Below are 19,434 nucleotides of genomic sequence, written 5' to 3'. Positions count from 1 at the left end.
AAGAATGAAAGACAGGAAGAGTAACCATAGAACAGTGATTGAATTACTTATAAAGCTAACATGAAGGTTAAAAGACAAAAAGTAGTATAAGTAACTGATCACAGTAATTAGTTAAGGGATACACAAGAAAAGGATGTAAAATGTTACATCAGAAGCATAAAATGTGGTGGGAGAAGTAAAAATGGTGAGCTTTAGAGTGGGATCAAACTTATTATCAACTTAAAACAGGATGTTATACACTTCCAATTGTAAAATAAATAAGTAACCGGGATGTAATGTATAGCATAAGGAATATAGTCAAAATATTGTAACAACTTGGTATGGTGATACCTGGTACCTAGAAATATCATGTATATAAATGTTGAGTCGCTGTGTTGTACACCTGAAACTAATGTAATGCAATACTGTTGTCAACTACCCTTCAATAAAAAAAAAAAAAAAGAAAAAAAAAAGAAAATGAATATAAACAAATTAAATTACTGCTGGAATCTGGAAGTTGCTAATTGATATTGTATAAAATAAAATAAATAATTGAAAGCAAAAAAAAAAAAAAAAAAAAGGATGTTATAGATATCAATGTTTGACAGAAGCCCAATGGTAACCACAAAGCAAAAACCTATGGTAAACATACACTAGATAAAAAAGAAAGGAATATAAGCATTTACTAAAGAAAGTAATCAAACCACAAAGAAAATGCAAGTAGAACAGAAAAGAGCTACAAAAACAGAAAACAATTAACAAAATGGCAATAAGCACATACCTACAAATAATTACTTCCAATGTAAATGGACCAACTTCTCCAAAAAAAAGATGTAATGGCTGAATGGATAAAAAGAACAAGACCCATCTACACTGTCTACAAGAGACACACTTTAGATGTAAGGGCGGATACACACAGACTAAAAGTAAAGGGATGGAAAAAGGGAATACAGTAACAACAGGGGATTTTCCTACCCCACTTACATCACTGAACAGATCATCCAGCAAAACCAGTTAAGAAACGTAAACTTTAAGTGACATGTCAGAGCAAATAGACTTAGCAAATATTTATAGACTGCCTACATATATCTTCTGCCTACAGGCAAAAGAATATACATTCTTCTCAAGTGCATGTGAAACATTTCCCAAGACAGATCATACATTAGCCCTCAAAACATGTCTCACTAAATTAGTAAGACAAATCCTATCAAGCATCTTATCAACCCAATGGTATGAAACTAGAAGTTACACAAACAGTAGAGTTAACAATATACATGGAGATTAAAACAACATGCTACTGAATAAGCAATGGATCAAAGAAGAAATCAGAAGAGAAACTAAGAAAAAAATACACAAAGATAAATGAAAACCAGTAATGTAATATACCAAAATTTGTGGGATGTAGAAAAAGCAGTTCTAAGAGCAAGGTTCATAACGATAAATGCCTACTTTAGGGAACAAGAAAAGTCTAATACCTAATACCTTAAGAAACTAGAAAAAGAATGAAGTACAAAGTTAGTGGAAGGAATGAAATAACAAAGACCAGAGCAGAATTGAGGCTAAAAAGACAACAGAAAACATCAATGCAACTAGCAGCTGGTTCTTTGAAAAGCTTTTAGTGACAAAGCTTTAGCTAGACTCATCAAGAAACAGAGGCCTCAAAATCAGAAATGGCACAGAAGATGTGAAAACTGGTATCAAATACAAAGGATTAAAAGAGACTTAAGAATAATTATACACCAACAAATTAGACAGCCTAGAAGAAATGAACAGTTTCCTACAAACACACCACCTATTCAAGACTGAGTGATGATGAAGAAGACAATCTGAAAAGACCAAGTACTAACAAGGAGATTAAGTTAGTAATCAAAATGCCCAACAGAAGTCCATACCCAGATGACTTCACTGGTGAATTCTACCAAACATTCAAAGAATTAATACTAATCCTTTCCAAACTCTACCAAAAAGGAGGGGAGAACTCTTCCAAAGAGACTTTACAAGGCCAACATTACCCTGATACCAAAACCAAATAAGGATGCCACAAAAAAAGACAAAATTACTGGCTGATGAACATAGATGGAAAAATCGACAACAAAATATTAGCAAACCAAATTCAGTAATCCATTACAAGGATCATGCATCATAACCAAGAGGGATTTATTCCAAGGATGCAAAGATGTTTACACATGCAAATCAGTCAGTGTTTAACAAATTGGACAAAAATCGTATTATCTAAACAGATGCAGAAAAAACATTTGACAAATTTAACAACCATTTATGATAAAAACTCTCAATAAAGTGGTTATAGGGGAACATACCTCTATATAATAAGGGCCACATATGCAAAGCCCATAGCTAACTAACATCATACTTAAGGGTGAAAAGCTGAAAGCTTTTCTTCTAAGATCAGGAACAAAACAGGTATGTCTACTTTCAACACTTACTCAACACAGCATTCAAAGTCCTAGCCAGAGCAATTTGGACAAGAAAAAGAAGTAAGATGCATCCAAATTGGAAAGGAAGGAGTAGAATTATTTACAGATGACATTATGTAGAAAACCCTAAAGACTCATCAAAAACTCTTAGAATAAATAAATTCAATAAAGTTGCAGGATATAAATCAATACACAAAAATCTGTTTCATTTCTTTACATTAATAATGAACTACTGGAAATAGAAAAAAAGACAATCCAATTTACAATGGCATCAAAAAGAATAAAAATGCTAAGAATAAATTTAATAAAGGAAGTGAAAGACCTGTATGTTGAAAACTGTTAAGACATTAATGAAAGAAACTGACAAAAATACATGGAAAGATATCCCATGCTCACGGATTGAAAGAATATTGCTGAAATGTCCATATTACCCAAAGGAATATACAGATGCAATGCAATCCTTATCAAAATTCCATTAGTATTTTTCAGAGAAATAGAACAAATAATCCTAACATTTGTATGGAACCACAAAGATCCTGAACAGCCAAAGCAATCCTGAGAAAGAACAACAAAGCTGGAGGCAGCATGCTCCCTGTTAAACTATATTACAAAGCTGTAATAATTACAACAGTATGGTACTGGCATAAAAACAGACACATAGATCAATGAACAGAATAGAGACCCAAGAAATGAACTCACATATATATGTGACTAAATTACTGATGAGAAGTTTCTTGTTATAAAAGTATTCAAGCTAAAAATCAAAGCAACCTGCTAATAAAATAATAAAACTCTACAGTGACTATTAAAGACAGCTAACATCACATTAAGTGCCTCTTTCTGATGAAAGTACAGAACATCACCTTTGCTGATTTCTTGTTCCTGCCCCTCCACCACTCCAGGCAAATCTGAATCTGATCAAATCTCCAAGGAAAAATATTTTGGTACAAGGATATTATCTGCAAAATCCAAACTGTGGGAAACTAAAGAATAAATGGCATGCCTTCTTCAACAAATAAGTTGCAAAGAAAATTGCAGAGAAAAAGGAAGAATCTAGTGATTAAAAGACATGGTAGAACTGCAGTATATGGGCATCACTTGGAGCATGATTTAAATAAACTGTAAACAATCAGGAAAATCTGAATACTAATTGGATATTTTAGAATATTAATCAACTATTAATTTTTTTTTAGGTTTGGTGATGGGTAATTATTACATTTTTTAAAAAGTATTATCTTTTAGTGACACAAACTAAAATAGTAACAGATGAACTAACAGGATGTCTGGGATTTGATTCAAAATAATCTAGAACGTAGACAGACACAAGAGATGAATCCTGACAGACCATGTTGAAAAGTATTGCAAGTGGATTATGGGAACACAGGAGGTTCATGAAATTACTCTTACTTTTATACACACTTGAAATTTTCCACAGTAAAAAGACTTCAAAGTATCCTTCACATTTAGAAACAGGTCACTTAATGGTAAGTACAATTTGTGGAGTGAAAGGCAAGTACTAATAAGTGACACAACCAAGGGTTTGGCAGGAATGGGGAGGTGAGATAAAAATAGTGACTAAAAGTAGAGATTCGCTTGCAGTAAGATTTTTTTCTACAAATTCATCCACTCATCATTCATTCAACCAAAAAACAAAAGTCCCTGCTACATAGACCATGAACTATTGAGATGCTGGGGATAAAGCAGCGAATTAAAAACTCAACAGAAACCACTGCTCTCATGAGCTCACATTCTAATATGAAGATTTTAGGGGAAGGTTAGAAGAGGACTTTCTAAAATCTCCATAAAACTGACACTTTAGGCTTGATAATCTTTGTTGTAGGAAGCTCTTCTGTGTATTAAAGGATGTTTATTAGAAGCATCCCTGGCCTCTACCTACCAGCTCTAAAAACAAAAATGTCTCCACACATTGCCAAACATCCCTGGGGTGTCAAAATCACCTCCAGATAAGAAGCACTGGGCTAGAAGTTAGTAAGTGCTATGGAGAGAAATAGTGAAAAGGGGAATAAAAAGCACCAGGGTGAGGGTGCAGTGGATTTGCAATTCTAAATAGGATGGTTGGGAAAGAGCACACAAGGCAGAAAGAACAGTTAAATACCAAAGTCTTGGGGCAGAAAGGTACTTGCATAATGAGGAACTGCAAGAAGGCCAGTGTAGCTGAGCAGAGGAAGGTGGCGGGGGTGGGGCTGTACAGGAAATGATGCACACTCAGAGCACTAAATGGGAAAGATCTAAACATGTTAAATTGCTAGTAAGAAAAAGGTAATAAGGTGTTGTTTCTGTCATGGCCAAGTAAGTTCCTACTAGACTGACCCTCCACAGATAACGTGAACTCTTTGGGGAGGGGGGAAGCCACCCCCCACCTTGACTCCCACCAACTATATATGCAGGGACTAATATGTGAACAAAAGCTGGCCGACTCTGGAGGGGACTTAAATGAGAAAGCAAGGAAAAGCAAGGTATACTTCCTATTTATTAAAGCCTTTCAGCCTGAGGGAAGACTGTGAGGTGGCTAAAACTCCAATAGAAAACCTAGTGTTTCTGGCCTGGAGAATCAAGAGGTAAGAGTTTGGGGAACTAAAGCTGCTAGAAAGTGAGGAGGCAATCCTGGAAAGGAACATCAAATATTGTGTATAAATTCTGCCCAATTTCTGGCTAACCCATACAGGACAGACTCCAAGCTGCCTAAAGGAAAGGATCAAAAAATAAAAACAAGGTTTCAGCTGCTACCTGAAAGATACTATTTGCAGTTTGAGTCTAACCCAATTAACTGCTTGACAGCAAAATAAAATCAATACTCTTTGGAGGAATATAACATTACTTAGAGTCTACAGTATAGTATTCACAGTGCCCAGGATATAATCCAAAATTACGTGACATTGAAAGAGAAAAAGTGATCCAATCTCGGGAAAATATAATCAACAGAGTCTAACCTTCAGATGACCTAGATGTTAGAATTACTAACCAAAGATTCTAAAGCAACTCTTATACATTCAATGACATAAAGGAAGTGCACATTCATAATATGAACATACATTTAGAATGAAAAAATAAATGCCACAGAAAGATAAAATCTGTTAAAAAAAAGAGAAAATTCTGGAAATTAAAAAGTATCTGAAATTAAGAATTCGGTGTATGGACTTAACAACAAAATGGACTAAACAGAGAACACAGTGAACTTAAGATAACAAATAGAAATCATCCAATCTGAAGACAGAAAGAATACAGCAAAACAAAGAGAGCCTCAGGAACCTGTGAGATAATATCAAAAGGTTTAACATACATGTTAACAAAGAAGTTCCATAAGAAGAGAAACAATGAGGCAGAAGAATATTTAAAGAGATAATAGCCAAAGGTTTCCCCAAAGCTGGTAAAAGATAAATTCATAGATTCAAGAACCTCAGCAAAGCCCAAAAATGTTAAGTACAAAGAAAACTGTATCTAGTCACATCATAGTCAAACTGCTGGAAACCACAGATAAAGAAAATAATGAAAGTAACCAAATAAACACATTACAAATGAGAGAAATAATGTGATTATAGCTGACTTCTCACCAGGCAACAATGCAAATAAGAAAACAAGGGATTCCTATAAATTGCTGAAAGGAAACTAGCATCCTAGAATTCTAAATACAGTGGAAATATTCAATAAAGAATGTAAAATAAAAACACATGAAAGAAAGAGCATTTGCCAACAGCAGACCTACACTAAAAGGAAGAAGCTAAAGAGAGGAAGAGATTAGGTCAAATATCAACAAACAGCAAATATCAACGGTTTCAAATATTTAAAAGATATATGCGACGTTGCTTTCACAGCCATAAAGGATCTTCAAGATCACTTTTCCAACCCCTTCATTTTAAAGATGGGGCAAACAATGCAATGCAAAATCCTGTTATTATCCAGTGGTACAATTTACTAGAAAGCATTATTGACTTCTGGGCCAAAGCAATGGAAGGAATAGAACACTACTTAAAACACTGTCAACAACTCAATATAAACTCGGTGAAAATAAATTGTTAAACTAACAGATATTATTCCTAAGGGTTATACAAAAACTGAATCTTTCATTTAAGTTACCTAAGGAATTTACTTAAAAGCATAATGTGAATCTTCTCATGTCAACAATCTTTTTTTTATGAAAATTCAAAATTTAATTTTTTTAAACAAATGAGAAATGTAATTTCTTTAAAAACAATGCTAGACAGAGATCTTTGTTGCACATAAGTGTCAATGGCAGCAAAGTTGTGTCTTAAAATGTTATTAGTTTTTGTATTCTGTTTATAGTTACCTTTGGAAGTACAAAAACAAAATAGGCTCTGGAAAATCAGAATTAAAGAAATATATAAAACCATAACATACAAATTAAAGGAATTTCCCATGCCTACAAGTCAGGTACATAATGGAAGGAATCCAAAATCCTCAGATCTAAGAAAAAATGATGCCAGGGTTCATTAAGGAACACATTAATAAATTTCAAAACACTGAAAAATTATCACCGGGGTCTCTGCGTACTGGGTTAGCATAACCTTGTACAATACAAGTGTATGGTCTTAAGTGCTTACCCCAATAGCTGGGACTTCTTCACTCTTCACTTCATTTATTCGAACCAAATAGTTAACAAAGTCTCTGGCAGCATTACTCTGAGCATCTTTTTTGTTCGTTGAATTGCCCATGCCAGTGTAATTATATCCCTCCACTCGAACCTGTAACAGTCAAAGAGAAAAATGTATTAAGGGACTAACCTGGGTAATTCTGGGGTTTAAGAAATTCATACTTCAGTATAAGGGGTGACAGTTAACTGTAGGAGATACACTCCATAAACACACTAAAAATAACACAGCTAAGAATTCATGGGCTACTTTGGAAAAGCTTCAATCATTTGTCCAGCGACAAGCTAATCCACAAGGAAGAATATTAATTTATGTGGCTCAGATCTTCTTTTTATCTAACACTATGTTCCACATTAAAATCCAATTTTATAAGACCCCAAAACAAGCTCTCCATTTGTATTTATTTTAAGCACTTTGACATGAAGCAATCAAGAACTGCTCTGCTTTCTGCAGGACTTAGTAAAACTGCAAACAGCTGACCCAACTTTTCTGATCTGCACTGAATTAAGAAGATATACATTACAATTAGATAATTTACCTATCAGGTTGCTTTAAAAGTAATGCTCATTTGAAAATGATTTATAATGAAATAGAATAGCAGGCAAGTCACAATAAAGAACATTTTCCAATGTGAAACAAGCTAACATTTCTAAAAAGAAAACAACGTTCTCTCAATACCAGAAGCAGCCTCAAATAAAGAAAAAAAATCACATAAATGAAAACTACATCCTTCAGTACCTCACACATGAATTTCTGCCTGTTTTTGTTCCCCACTGCTCTAATTTCGTAGGACGGGGTCATCTTCTTTTTGCCACACCAGGCATACAAAAAATTTTTAACATCACCCATGATTCAAAGTCTTCAGACCTAAGAAAACAAAACTTAGTTAAAAACAGCATCATTTTTGAGAGCAAACACCAGAAGTTATCAATTTGGAAATAACCCATAAATGGAATTTACTGAAAATCTATGTTAAGTACAGGATATTCTATCATTAGCTGCTATTCAAACTGCCTATGAAGAAATTTCAATGACATAACCGGAAAGTTTATACCATGTTATAAGAAAAAAAAGGACAGAAAACTGCACAATTTGAAATATCCCCCAAAATGGTTGTCTCTGTGTAACTACAATTATTTTTATTTTTTCACAAAGAAAATTTTTATGTAATATCCTTTTTTTTACAGTAGGCATCTTAAGTTTTAACATATATTTAGTACTCAAAACAACAGTAGATAACATTGTATCTATGATTATCATCTTTTTGCAAATAAACTAGGGCACAGAAAGTTTCTTTCCAAGGTACCCATTGTGGAGGCCTGAAGACTATATTAATAAAATATGAAATTAAAAATTTATTTATATTAATCAAAGACATACTAAGAAATCATTTTGTGCAGAAATCCAAGTTTATTCTTCTGCTTCCTAGTGATTTTCCTCAAGTTGTAGGCTATATGCAGTAAGTCCACACACATTAAGCACTCAGTACTTGAACAGAAAACAGTAACCTGTTAACACTGATATTCTGTACCAAATCTCTCCTTTAGAACTTGTTATTCATTTACATTTGAGGATACTTGATTTGCTTAAAGTGCAACATACCATACTAGTTGGCACTCTCCCTCTACTCCAGTTTATAAAATAACCAAAAGATATGGAACCTATGAGTCTAAAATCTGAATCTACATTATAGACATCGAGAACAAACTTAGACCCAGAGAAAATATGCTGTGAATTTAGTTTGCTGTAAGAAACCCCATTACTAGTGTTAATGTCTTCTGTTAAAAAATGTTCAGTGCATTCAGTTACCACTAAGTCTCCTGCCACTAAACTGGACCCTAGTATAAATTTACTCTGTACCCACTGGTTAACCCTGGGGACATCCTATTAACTGAAAGCAGTGAAAGGTTGAAGATGTCTATCTATAAATTCCACCCTAAATAATTAATTCAAAAAGCAAGCCCTCAGGTGAATGAGTCACATGAAATGTGAAGGACATTATCAAATTCCTTCGTAGGTAGTCTCATAAAACTCCGTAACATTCACTATCAACTATATGCTAATGTGTCCAAATCTATATTGAAAATTTAGTCCTTTTTCCCTAAGCTCCAAAATTAAGTTCGTCCAACTGCAACATTGAAGTACTCATCTGAATGTTGACTTGGCATCTCAAAAAGATAATTTTAAATTTCATCCCTAAACCTGGTCCACCTCCCGCCAATCCCAGGTGTTCCCATCTTCGTAAATGGCTCCAGCATCCAAGTTACTCACCTCACAACGTGGGAGTCGTTCATTCCCTCAGGATCCTCCATGGCTATCCTTGTACAGCCACTACTATGGCCCAGACAATAATTCTTAGAGGATCATCTACATTGAACTACTTTACTTAACCCTTACTTACAACAGCCGTACCGACAAGCGTTATCATCATGTCCTTTTCAGAGGAGTAAACTGGCACAGATAATAACCTGCCCCATAAGATATAACTCCTAGTTGGGGGACCCAGAATTCCAAACAAGGCAGTCGGACTCCTGATTTACTTTGCATTTTGCCTCCAAAACGCGTCTCCAGTTCATTAGCTTCTTTACATCTCCCCTCCCGCCACTCCTGCCCGCGTGGAGTACTGCAGTAAGGTTCTACATGATTCCCGTTTCCACTCTGGCCACCCCGACCTCCATTCGCCACAACCCTCCTCATCACACTCGTTACACGGCCTTCCTCGTTTCTTTCCGATCTCTGCCCCTAAGCGCTCCCTAGTCCCCTCTGCCGCAGCTTCTGCTTTTCCTCTGCACTTTCACAGCTGATGCATCCTAGGCCTAAGGCCGACAGATCAGCTCAAAGGTCTACCTCCTCGGAAACCTTCCCTAAACACCCCTCTAAAGGAGCTCGCTCCCTTTACACTCTGTCAATCCCATCTTTTTGCCGGAGCCTGCAAACATTATTTGTTTCCCTTTGCCTCCCCACCTCCACCACGGCCGCACCGACTGAGCCCATCTTGTTTCCTGCTCTACCCACAGGGCCTCCAGGCCAGCAGCCGGTATTTGGGGAGGAATGAATGAAGAGGCCGAGGCGTGTGCGGCTTCACGGCGGGCTCATCACCGGACAAAATTCAGCCCCTTTCACTCAGCGGCGACAGCGCCATCGCCGCACGCAGGCCGGAGGGAGCGGGGTTTGGCCGCTTCGGAGACAGGATTGGAAAATGCGAGCGAAGGGCAGGGGGCCACACCGCGGCCCCGGGCAGCGCAGGCGCGGCGAGCAGCACGCAGCCCGCAGTCGGGAACGCGGCGGGGCGGCTCGCCCCTTCCCCCACCCGCCGGGGCCGCCCGCGCTTCACAACAAACCCAGCTGCACAGGCCGCCTCAAAGGGCGGCCAGGACGTCTCCCTTACCGGCGTCCGCCTCCTGGCACCCGAGTGCACAGCCCACTTAGCAGCGTCCGTGGTCCCGGCCTTCCTCAGAGACGCCCAGCAAACCCACCGCAGCTTGCAAGCAGGCGGCGACGAAATGGCTCCGACGGCGGCGCCAGCGGGGCGGGGTCAGTGCGCGTACGCCTGCGCAGAAAGCGAGCTCGGGGCGAAGGGCGCCTAAGGGAGGGGCGGGGCGCAGCCACCGCGGGGTGCGGAGCGTCCCGTCGCCCGGGAGATGAGGTGCTCTCGGTCCGGCTTCTCGGAGTGCGCTGCCTCCTTTCGAACGTTTTGGGGAGTTATGGATCTGTAGTAGTTTGATGTGGCAAAATATTTCGCAGCTTCTGTCACAGGGACCTCTGGTAGCTGACACATAAATGGTAGAAGACAGGTAGACATCTTTCTTGCAGACAGACCTGGAAATCTTAGGCGCTGACTTCATAGGCTTGTTGAGACGAGTAAATGAGATGGCGTATGAAGGGGGCTTAGCACAGAATCTAACACATACTAGGTGTTGTTATTGTACGATTCAAATACTGTAAAGAGAACATCTGAAAGGAAGCTCAGTGAAAGGAGGAACCCTCTTTGGCTGGCTCAGGTCACTAGTTCTTAGCACACCATAAGTGCTCAATAAAAACTAATGAATGGATAAAACCTGGAGGTTGTTTTTGTTTAAACTGGCTATCCTTTTGGAATGATTTGTGTCCTTAACTATTGTAGTAGTCACTGTTAAACTTTTGAACTCTCTTGCGTTCCATGAAGGCAATGAAAAGATGCTCCATATTGCTAATTATCAGGGAAATGCAAATTAACACCACAATGAGATATCACTCACTCCAGTTAGGATGGCAAACATTGAAAAAGACAAGGAACAACAAATGATGGTAAAATTTGGAGAAAGGGGAACCCTCCTACACTGTTGGTAGGAATGTAAATTAGTTCAACCTTTGTGGAAAGCAATATGGAGGTTTGTCAAAAAACTAAAAATAGAAACCCATTTGACCCAGGAATTCCACTCCAGGAATTTACCTAAAGAAAACAAGATCCCTGATTCAAAAAGACATATGCACCCCTATGTTTATTGCAGCACTATTTACAATAGCCAAGATACGGAGGCAACCTAAGTGTCCATCAGTTGATGAATGGTACACATATACAATGGAATATTATTCAGCCAGAAGAAGAAAACAAATCCTACCATTTGCAACAACATGGATAGAGCTAGAGGGTATTATGCTCTGTGAAATAAACCAGGTGGAGAAAAACAAGTACCAAATGATTTCCCTCATCTGTGAAGTATAACAACGAAGCAAAACTGAGGGAACTAAACAGCAGCAGACTCACAGAACCCCAGAATGGACTAACAGTTACCAAAGGGAAAGGGACTGGAGAGGGCAGATGGGAACGGAGGGAGAAGGGGATTAAGGGGCATTATGATTAGCACACATAATGTAGTGAGGGGCACGGGGAAGGAAATATAGCACAGAGAAGACAAGTAGTGACTCTATAGCATCTTACTATGCTTATGGACAGTGACTGTAGTGGGGTATGTGGTATGGACTTGATAATGGGGGGAATCTAGTAACCACAATGTTGCTCATGTGATTGTGTATCAATGATACCTTAAAAAAAAAAAACTGAAGGGAAATAAACAGCAGCAGACTCATAAACTCCAAGAAGCAACTAGCGGTTACCAAAGGGAAGGTGATGGGGAGGGTCGGTGGGGAGGGAGAGAGAAGGGGATTAAGGGGCACTATAATTAGCACACATAATATAGGTAGGTCATGAGGAAGGTAGTACAGAACAGAGAAATAATGACTCTATAGCATCTTACTACGCTTATGGACAGTGACTGCAATGGGGTGTGGGAAGAGACTTGATAATATGGGTGAATGTTGTAACCACAATGTTGTTCATATGAAACCTTCATAAGATTGTATATCAATGATACCTTAATAAAAAATTAAAATTAAAAAAACCATTTGGAACTGAGGCTATAGGTCACTTTTAATAATCAAATAATTAAAGATCTGTTTCAGCTGGGCTGCTTAAAATGTCACATTTACCTTTTTGGTTAAACATAACTATGGAAAGTTGACTTAGTTTCTAAGCTTGGTGGAAAAAAATTATCAAGATATATTATTAAATTCAAACGGTGCGATATATGGGGAAAAACACTGGCAAAGTTTCTCATGTTATTTGTTACTTCTGCACATTCAACATAATGAGGCAAAGTTTTTGGCATGGAGAAAGGGATGGTTATAACCAACACCTATGGTTGAAATGGATGAGAAAGGGGAGAGAAGGTTTATGTTCATCATTCATCTTCTGTTTCTCAAATAAGCAAAGGAATGGGGGTGGGGGAATGGAATAAGAAAGCCTGGTACCAGAACTAGGATTTACTCAAAGTCATGATGTCTGGAGGGGGCCAGTGCTAGTGAAATTTGAGCCCATTCATAAGCTTGTGAACACCAATGACACTTTTGTTCTAACACATACAATGTGTTCACCCACTAGGCATGATTTTGTTAAGTAGCAACCCACAAAACACAAAGCTGATTAGAGGTAGAGTTTGGATTATTCTTCTAAGATTTAGTTTTAAATGTCTTACTACAGTAACATGTGGCTCAAAAGCCAGGGCGGCTTTGCCTTAATGCTACTGTTGACTGTGAGAAAGTTTGCTGTTGAGTGGAATTGTGGGCACCCACTAACTGAGCAAACAGCACAGTCTTGGAGAAAATTAGGACAGGACATGAAAGGTGCTAGACACAGCAAATATAATACATTAAAACAAGAGAAAAGTACAATCGTTTAAAAAAGTGGAATTAATAATGACTTGAGATTTAAAGAATTAATGACCTTTTTAGCTAGAAGAATGTCACAGATGAAGTGAATAATCTGGAATCCAGCAGAAATGACTGTCAAGATTTTGAGGATGAAGGATAAAATATCTGATACCTTTACACTATTTTCTTTCTTGTTATATACTTATGGTATTCATTGAAATGCCAATTTCTATTAGAATTCTTTTTTGTGATTTTGTTAAAAACAAAAACACAGCCCCAACATAGGCCAAGTCACCAAACTGGGTCTTAATGCCCAGCCGAATTGTAGTTTGAGCCTCTGCCAGGAGTTGAATTTAAACCAGTCAGTTTGCAACTTCCTAGTGAGGTCATCTGGATAAAACTCCCTGATCCCCCTAAAGGAAGGTGGTCTTACTTGAAACAATCTCTAATCATCTTCTGCTAACAACCTTTTGCCCTACCCTCCAGTTTATAAAAACCTTCCATTTTGTACAAGTCCTCATAGCATTTCTCTACTTGCTAGATCAGATGCTGCCCAATTCATGAATCGCTTAATAAAAACTATTGCTGACAGCCCTGTCCAGGGAGGTCTCTCGCTGTCTGTTAGGTGAACACTCAACCTGGTTGGGCACGGGATGGCTCTTGACTCTGGCAAAGAATTCGTGATCATTTCAAACAAGTGCGATCAAGAAAGGAATTCATTAAAGCAAAAGTACTAGAGTTGCACAGTGCCAAGAAAAGTTGTTCTTTTATTTGTGCAGCCATGCAGACAGTAGAGAGCAAAGAAGAAAAGAGAAAACAAGCAACACCTGCTCACTGTAGAGCAAATCTCTTGCCAATTTCTAAAGCAAGGGTCACCTGGCATTCAGTGCTTCCATCTGTGTGGCGTGAGAACTATATTCCAACCACCCCAGAATTTGGGGGAGCCTCGGAGCCCTGGATAGAGTGAGTTTTATGTTCTGAGGTCTTCCCAAAGCAAAGGAAAGGAGACTTCGGCAGGCTGCTAAAGAACTTGATCCGGAGGCTGCAGTTCTGTCCTGGTCACCCAGGCGGTGGGAATACACAGGCCCCTCCCTACACAGAGGTTTCCCCTGCTTCTTCCCTACTGGTCTGAAATAAAACAGGGAGAGAGAAAAGGATTGCATTTAAGATTAGAAAGATGAATTAAATAGCAAAGTGATAAAGACACCACCAGTGGTGCTTGCTAGTGGGCTTTGTCTTTGTCTGGAATAAGAATTCACAGACAAAGCTCAGTGGGCTTAAGCAGAAAAAAGTTTATTTAAAGAGATAGTACACACTCAGATGGGAGTGCAGGCGACTTCAGGAGGTGCACTTAAGGGTTTAGGATTCAGAATTTTATAGGGCCTTTTGGATAGGGATCAGCATAACGCCTGATGAATACAGGTGGTTAATAATTCCTTTGAAGTTTTGTTTTAAGAATAGGCATTCTTTACCCATGTAGGTTAGTTTTACACTCTGGAGGTCTGTCTGTAGGCAACTGGAAGAAGAGGAAGAACAAAATGTAGATTAAGTTAAAGAGTAGGCTGGGCCTTTTTTGAAGGCTAAGTAGATTTTGCAATGGCATGACCCTCCCCATTTCCCTACTCTGTCTCAAAGCCAATTAGATCTTCAAATTTACTTGACTGAATTTAACAGCTTGCTGTGCATGTTTAAAAGTGAATATTTGCTTTTTTTTTTACAAGCAAGCATGACATTGGAAGTTATTCACATTATTTTTCTGTGTCCACTGTACCAGTTTCTACTGAATTATTTATCTACAAGTCCTATGGCTACCTGTACAGAAATTTATTCAAGTTCATTGGATTTTGCAACTTGATGTGTTGCACTTTTACACTTCTATTTGCTTTCTTTGCCTTTACTCTGTAGGAATTAGTTAAGTTTAAGTTACAGTTTGGCTTGCCTCTTACTTATGTAGTCATTGAAATTCCATATCCACATTTATTTTTATAGTTATATTAAGGTGTGAGGCTTTATTTCCCCATGCATTTGTATATTTGAGCCGTTTTTTGACTACTTTCTACCAGCTTGCACTGATAATGATGCCGGGGTTCTTGTTTGCAGAGTCGAAGAATAAACTTAGCAAACAGCCAAGGAAGGAGAGCCAGGGAGACTTTTATTGAGAGATACAGTGAGAGGACAAACAGAGCTCTTGGCATGAGCCAGGAGGGGACAAGAGAGCCCGTAGTGGTGCGTTGTCTAGTTGTCTAGGGGATTTATAGGTGTTTGAGAGACAAAGAGCTAGGGATGCAGATCCACCAGATGGTCTCTAAATGTTTATCTTTGAAGAGACACTAGGTTTCTTATCCGTTTTCCGGACTATTTTGCAGAGTTAACACAAGAAATTTACTGCTTTGATCCCTTTTCAGAATAGCAGTTTCTTGGCTTGGGAGTAGATCAGTCAAGGCTGCTTGTCTTGCTCTCAAGGTGAGCTGAGTTACTGACTTGATTAAGGCTGGAGGAGGAAAAGCAGCATTGGGCAAAGTTAAAGATAAAATGGGCCTTTTAGCAGCTAAAGTAAATTTTACAATAGCCTCATTTAATTGACACAAACAAGACATGGGCTATGCTGAGGTATTTTCTTATCTGGGGGAGGTTCAAACATTCCAGGGCAGGTTATTCCTGGCTTTTTAGTTTTAACTAATCTTCACTGAAGAATACTTATATTCTTAGTTTGATATTTTACTTTAGAGAATTAATGTGACTCTGTCTCTGTTTAATTGTTTAATATGGAGTTTTGATAGGGGTCTTTTTTCCAGAGGCCCTCATCCTACTCTGACTACACCTACGGTCCCTGCCTCAATACTAATAGATTTTATAATGTTATGGGATTTTTACCTTTTTTCAGCATTAAGTCGTTTCACATACCCAGAATGTGTAATTTCCTATTTGTTACTAGTGAAAGTGAGCCAGCAAAGGAAGAGCAAGGGGGACTCCATTTTAAGTTAAACCTCCATCTTAAGGCTTAAAGGTTAAAAGGTAAAATTCTGAGAATGTCTTAAAAAATTATGGTAAGCTATTAACCTTACCCTATGATCAATAATCAACCTACCATATCTTAGGCCAAAACGAAATAGTCCCAATATCAATGACGGGTTCCTGTTTTCCCACAAGGAGAATCATTACCTTGAGGGAGAAAGAAAATTTACAAAATTGTTTTGTATTAGCCTACATTACAGAAACATCAAAGAAGGAGGTTCCTGACCATGTTTTGGGAAGGCCAGTGAGTCAACATCTGCTGACCGTGAAATGGCACCACCAGAAACTTAATGACGGAAAAAAATATTAAATAATTCATCAAGGCCATTCCTCCCAAGTACCCTCTGAACCTGACTTTATAAGCCCTGTGCTCAACCCCCTCGAGGAGTGTGACATTCCTCTTTCTTATCTGCTCCCTTGTATACAACTATTCACCTGCTTTCTTTCTTTCAAGTTCAGTCAGTGTTCGTTTCTGTAACATTGAAACTCAAGAACCTGGTCTTTGGGGGTCCGGTAACACTAATATGGAGTGTACTGCATTTTCGTGAACAAAATAATGTTTCCCCCCACAAACTACTTTAGAAAAGTAGTTTAATTAAGAGAATTGACTCTCAGATTGGAATATATAACAACATATAAACTTTCTGTATTAGAAAAAGGCATCTAAAGTAAAAGATTCCAAAAAATGGAGATGCCATAAGTAAACCTGAAAAATAACAAAAAATGTTGAGTACGATAAAAAAAATGCATTGCTGTGGTGACAAGAAAGTAAGAATATTCCTTAAAGGTAAATAAAAATTAAGTTAATAAGTGAATCCATATTGCTCAAATTGGGATGTCAAAGCTGAGGCGATTTTCTTCAGAAAAGGACAGTACTTATCGGGTTCATGTTCTGGGGGATCCAGGCAGTTGTAACCTGAGGACCACCTGGGCTTGTGAATATCATTTGAGGCTGTCAGTAAGAGATGCCTTTAGCTTTGTCCCTTCACTCGAGCGCAGAGGTGGATCGCTGTTTCACCTCGGTCCCAAGATTCCCAGGAATGCTGCACCAGCTCCTTCCACCCAAGCCAGGGTGACCTTAGGTGGGGCAAACCAGACGGAACCAAAGATCCCTCTGAGACTCTCATGTCCTTGCCCACTCGTGGGAGCCTGCTTCCAGGACCTCAAAAACAACTTTGTTATATGTGTTTGCTGATGAATGTGAGAAAGACTGTCCCCAAAGGCTGATATTTGCAACAACTTCTGTGCCTACAGGGCCTCACCCAAATATCTGGCTCAAACCTGGGACTCTGGCATTGATGAAGGTCATTCTAACTGCTGTGTAGAAAATATGTTGGAGGTGAACACGATGTCCAGGCTCCTAGGTGGTCCATCTGGCATGGAATTCGAACACTCTCTGTAACTAGTATACAGATACAGGTACCTGTTGTTAGGAAATCCAATCTGGGGAGACCCAATCCCTGTGCGCTAGGTGAGACCTCAACCTAAGAAAGGGTTCTTGACTCTGATCAAGAAAGAGTTCATAAGCAGGTCAAGCAGGTACAAGCAAACAGTAGTTTGATGAAGCAAAAGTACACACTCAAGGAAGGAGTGTGGGCCTGCTTGAGAGGTGAGCAGCGGAGTAACTGAGTAAAGCAAAGCACACGCTCAAGGAGGGAGTGCAGGAGTGCTCCAGGGGTGAGCAGCGTGGTGGGGTTGGCTTGGGTGGTCTTACAGCTGTAATTGAAGCAAGGGGTGAAATATTCATTGGGAAGGTGGGGTTTTCTCAGACTCGGAGAGGATTCCTGGGAAACAGAGTGATGCTCTCTTTTTATCCTTTGATGATCTGTCTCAGAACTGTCATGGCAACAAGCAGTGTGACTTTCAGTATGCTAATAAGCCTATAATATATTCTGAGGTGAAGTCAGGGTCAACTTCTCCTCCATGGTGGAACCAGTTTTGACAGGTCTATTCCCTCCCCATATCCAGTGAGAATAGTTTACATGGGCTGTTTAGAATATAAACAAGCACCTAACAATGTAAACACTGGTCAAAGTCCCCAGTCCCCTCCCTGCTCATGTCTGGCTCTCTACCTACTATAACATAACTAATCCTTCTGGATACAGGTTCTGTAGGCATTCTGTGGACTCCATTCCATTACGTTTACTAATTGCGTGATTAAGATTTAAGCATTCCTGTAAAGCTTTCTTTTGGTTGTCTAACTTAAAATGCTGAAGAAGCGTCCAATGTATCAAATGATTTCCTAAGAGTCACTGAAATGGTTGATAGGGAAAACATGATTTGCATCTGTTATTTTGTCCACCAGATAGCTATTCCTCAGAAACCCAAAGTGCAAGGTGATGCCCCACCTCTACCTGAGGTTTAGCTCTGCTATTTGTATACTTTTGGCTCCAAGTATCCTTCCTAGGTTAACTGAAGGAAGTTGAGGGTTGAGTGAGCATGTGATAAGGGGGACGGTTAAATGGGTCACATCTGTTGTTTGGTCTTCTTCATTTGACGGGCAGGTAGTCTCACTCCATTTGTCCTCACAGGAGAACTCAGGCAAGCCCAAGGGGGCCTAGCCTTGGGTTGCAGAGTCACCCTATAAAGTGAGTCACCCTATAAAGTCCCTTAGCCTAACCCAGACTTAAGTCTCCAGGTTCTGGAGAGCATGGATTTTCTGGGCCTTTCAGGTGATCATAAAAAGGAAATTTCTCTCAAGTTGTAGCAAATAGCCTTCCTGGAGAAAAATATGTATTATCCCACTCCCCCTACCCCACACACTATGGCATTTTCCTTTATCTATAAATAATTCCGAGAGATCCTAAGTAAAACCAGTCCCCAATCACTTTGTGCTTCCAACCATCCCCAACCATCTGAATTGATGTCAGCTTTCCATCTTGAAACAGTTAAAAATCAGCTTTTAACTGTGTTGAATGAAAGATTTCACATCATGCTTTAGTTTTAACATTAAAAACTGAATTCAAAAATAAAAGTAAGTTCATAATATTCCAAAATTTTACTTTTGATTCAAGGCATTATTAGTAACCTACTACTATATAATACAATATTCATTTCTAAGAAGTTGGATGCTAAAATATATAGAGTTGTGATATAATGATTTATAAGAAATATATATTTGGTCATTCAGATGAGCTAAATATATTTCCCAGATACATTTGGACTTCATCCAGTTCCTGAAAAATTCT

At 38.7% G+C, this 19,434-nt stretch overlaps 1 protein-coding gene across 1 annotated transcript in view; it reads right to left on the bottom strand.

Annotated features, from left to right (window-relative positions):
• DHX9 (DExH-box helicase 9) overlaps positions 1-10,580 on the bottom strand; it is a 47,117-nt gene extending 36,537 nt beyond the window's left edge. The window contains exons 1-3 of the mRNA XM_036912585.2: positions 10,431-10,580; positions 7,781-7,909; positions 6,995-7,135 (exon numbers count right to left, since the gene is read on the bottom strand). Of these exons, the coding sequence (XP_036768480.1) occupies positions 6,995-7,135; positions 7,781-7,891 (252 nt within the window). The 5' untranslated portion in view covers positions 7,892-7,909; positions 10,431-10,580. The remainder of the gene's footprint in view (positions 1-6,994; positions 7,136-7,780; positions 7,910-10,430) is intronic.
• Between the last annotated feature and the right edge of the window lie 8,854 nt (positions 10,581-19,434).

Source organism: Manis pentadactyla, chromosome 9 (genome assembly GCF_030020395.1).
Source record: "Manis pentadactyla isolate mManPen7 chromosome 9, mManPen7.hap1, whole genome shotgun sequence".
NCBI classification, from domain to species: domain Eukaryota; kingdom Metazoa; phylum Chordata; class Mammalia; order Pholidota; family Manidae; genus Manis; species Manis pentadactyla.
Note: the sequence above shows the minus strand (reverse complement) of the source record. Positions and strands in the feature narration are given on the sequence as shown.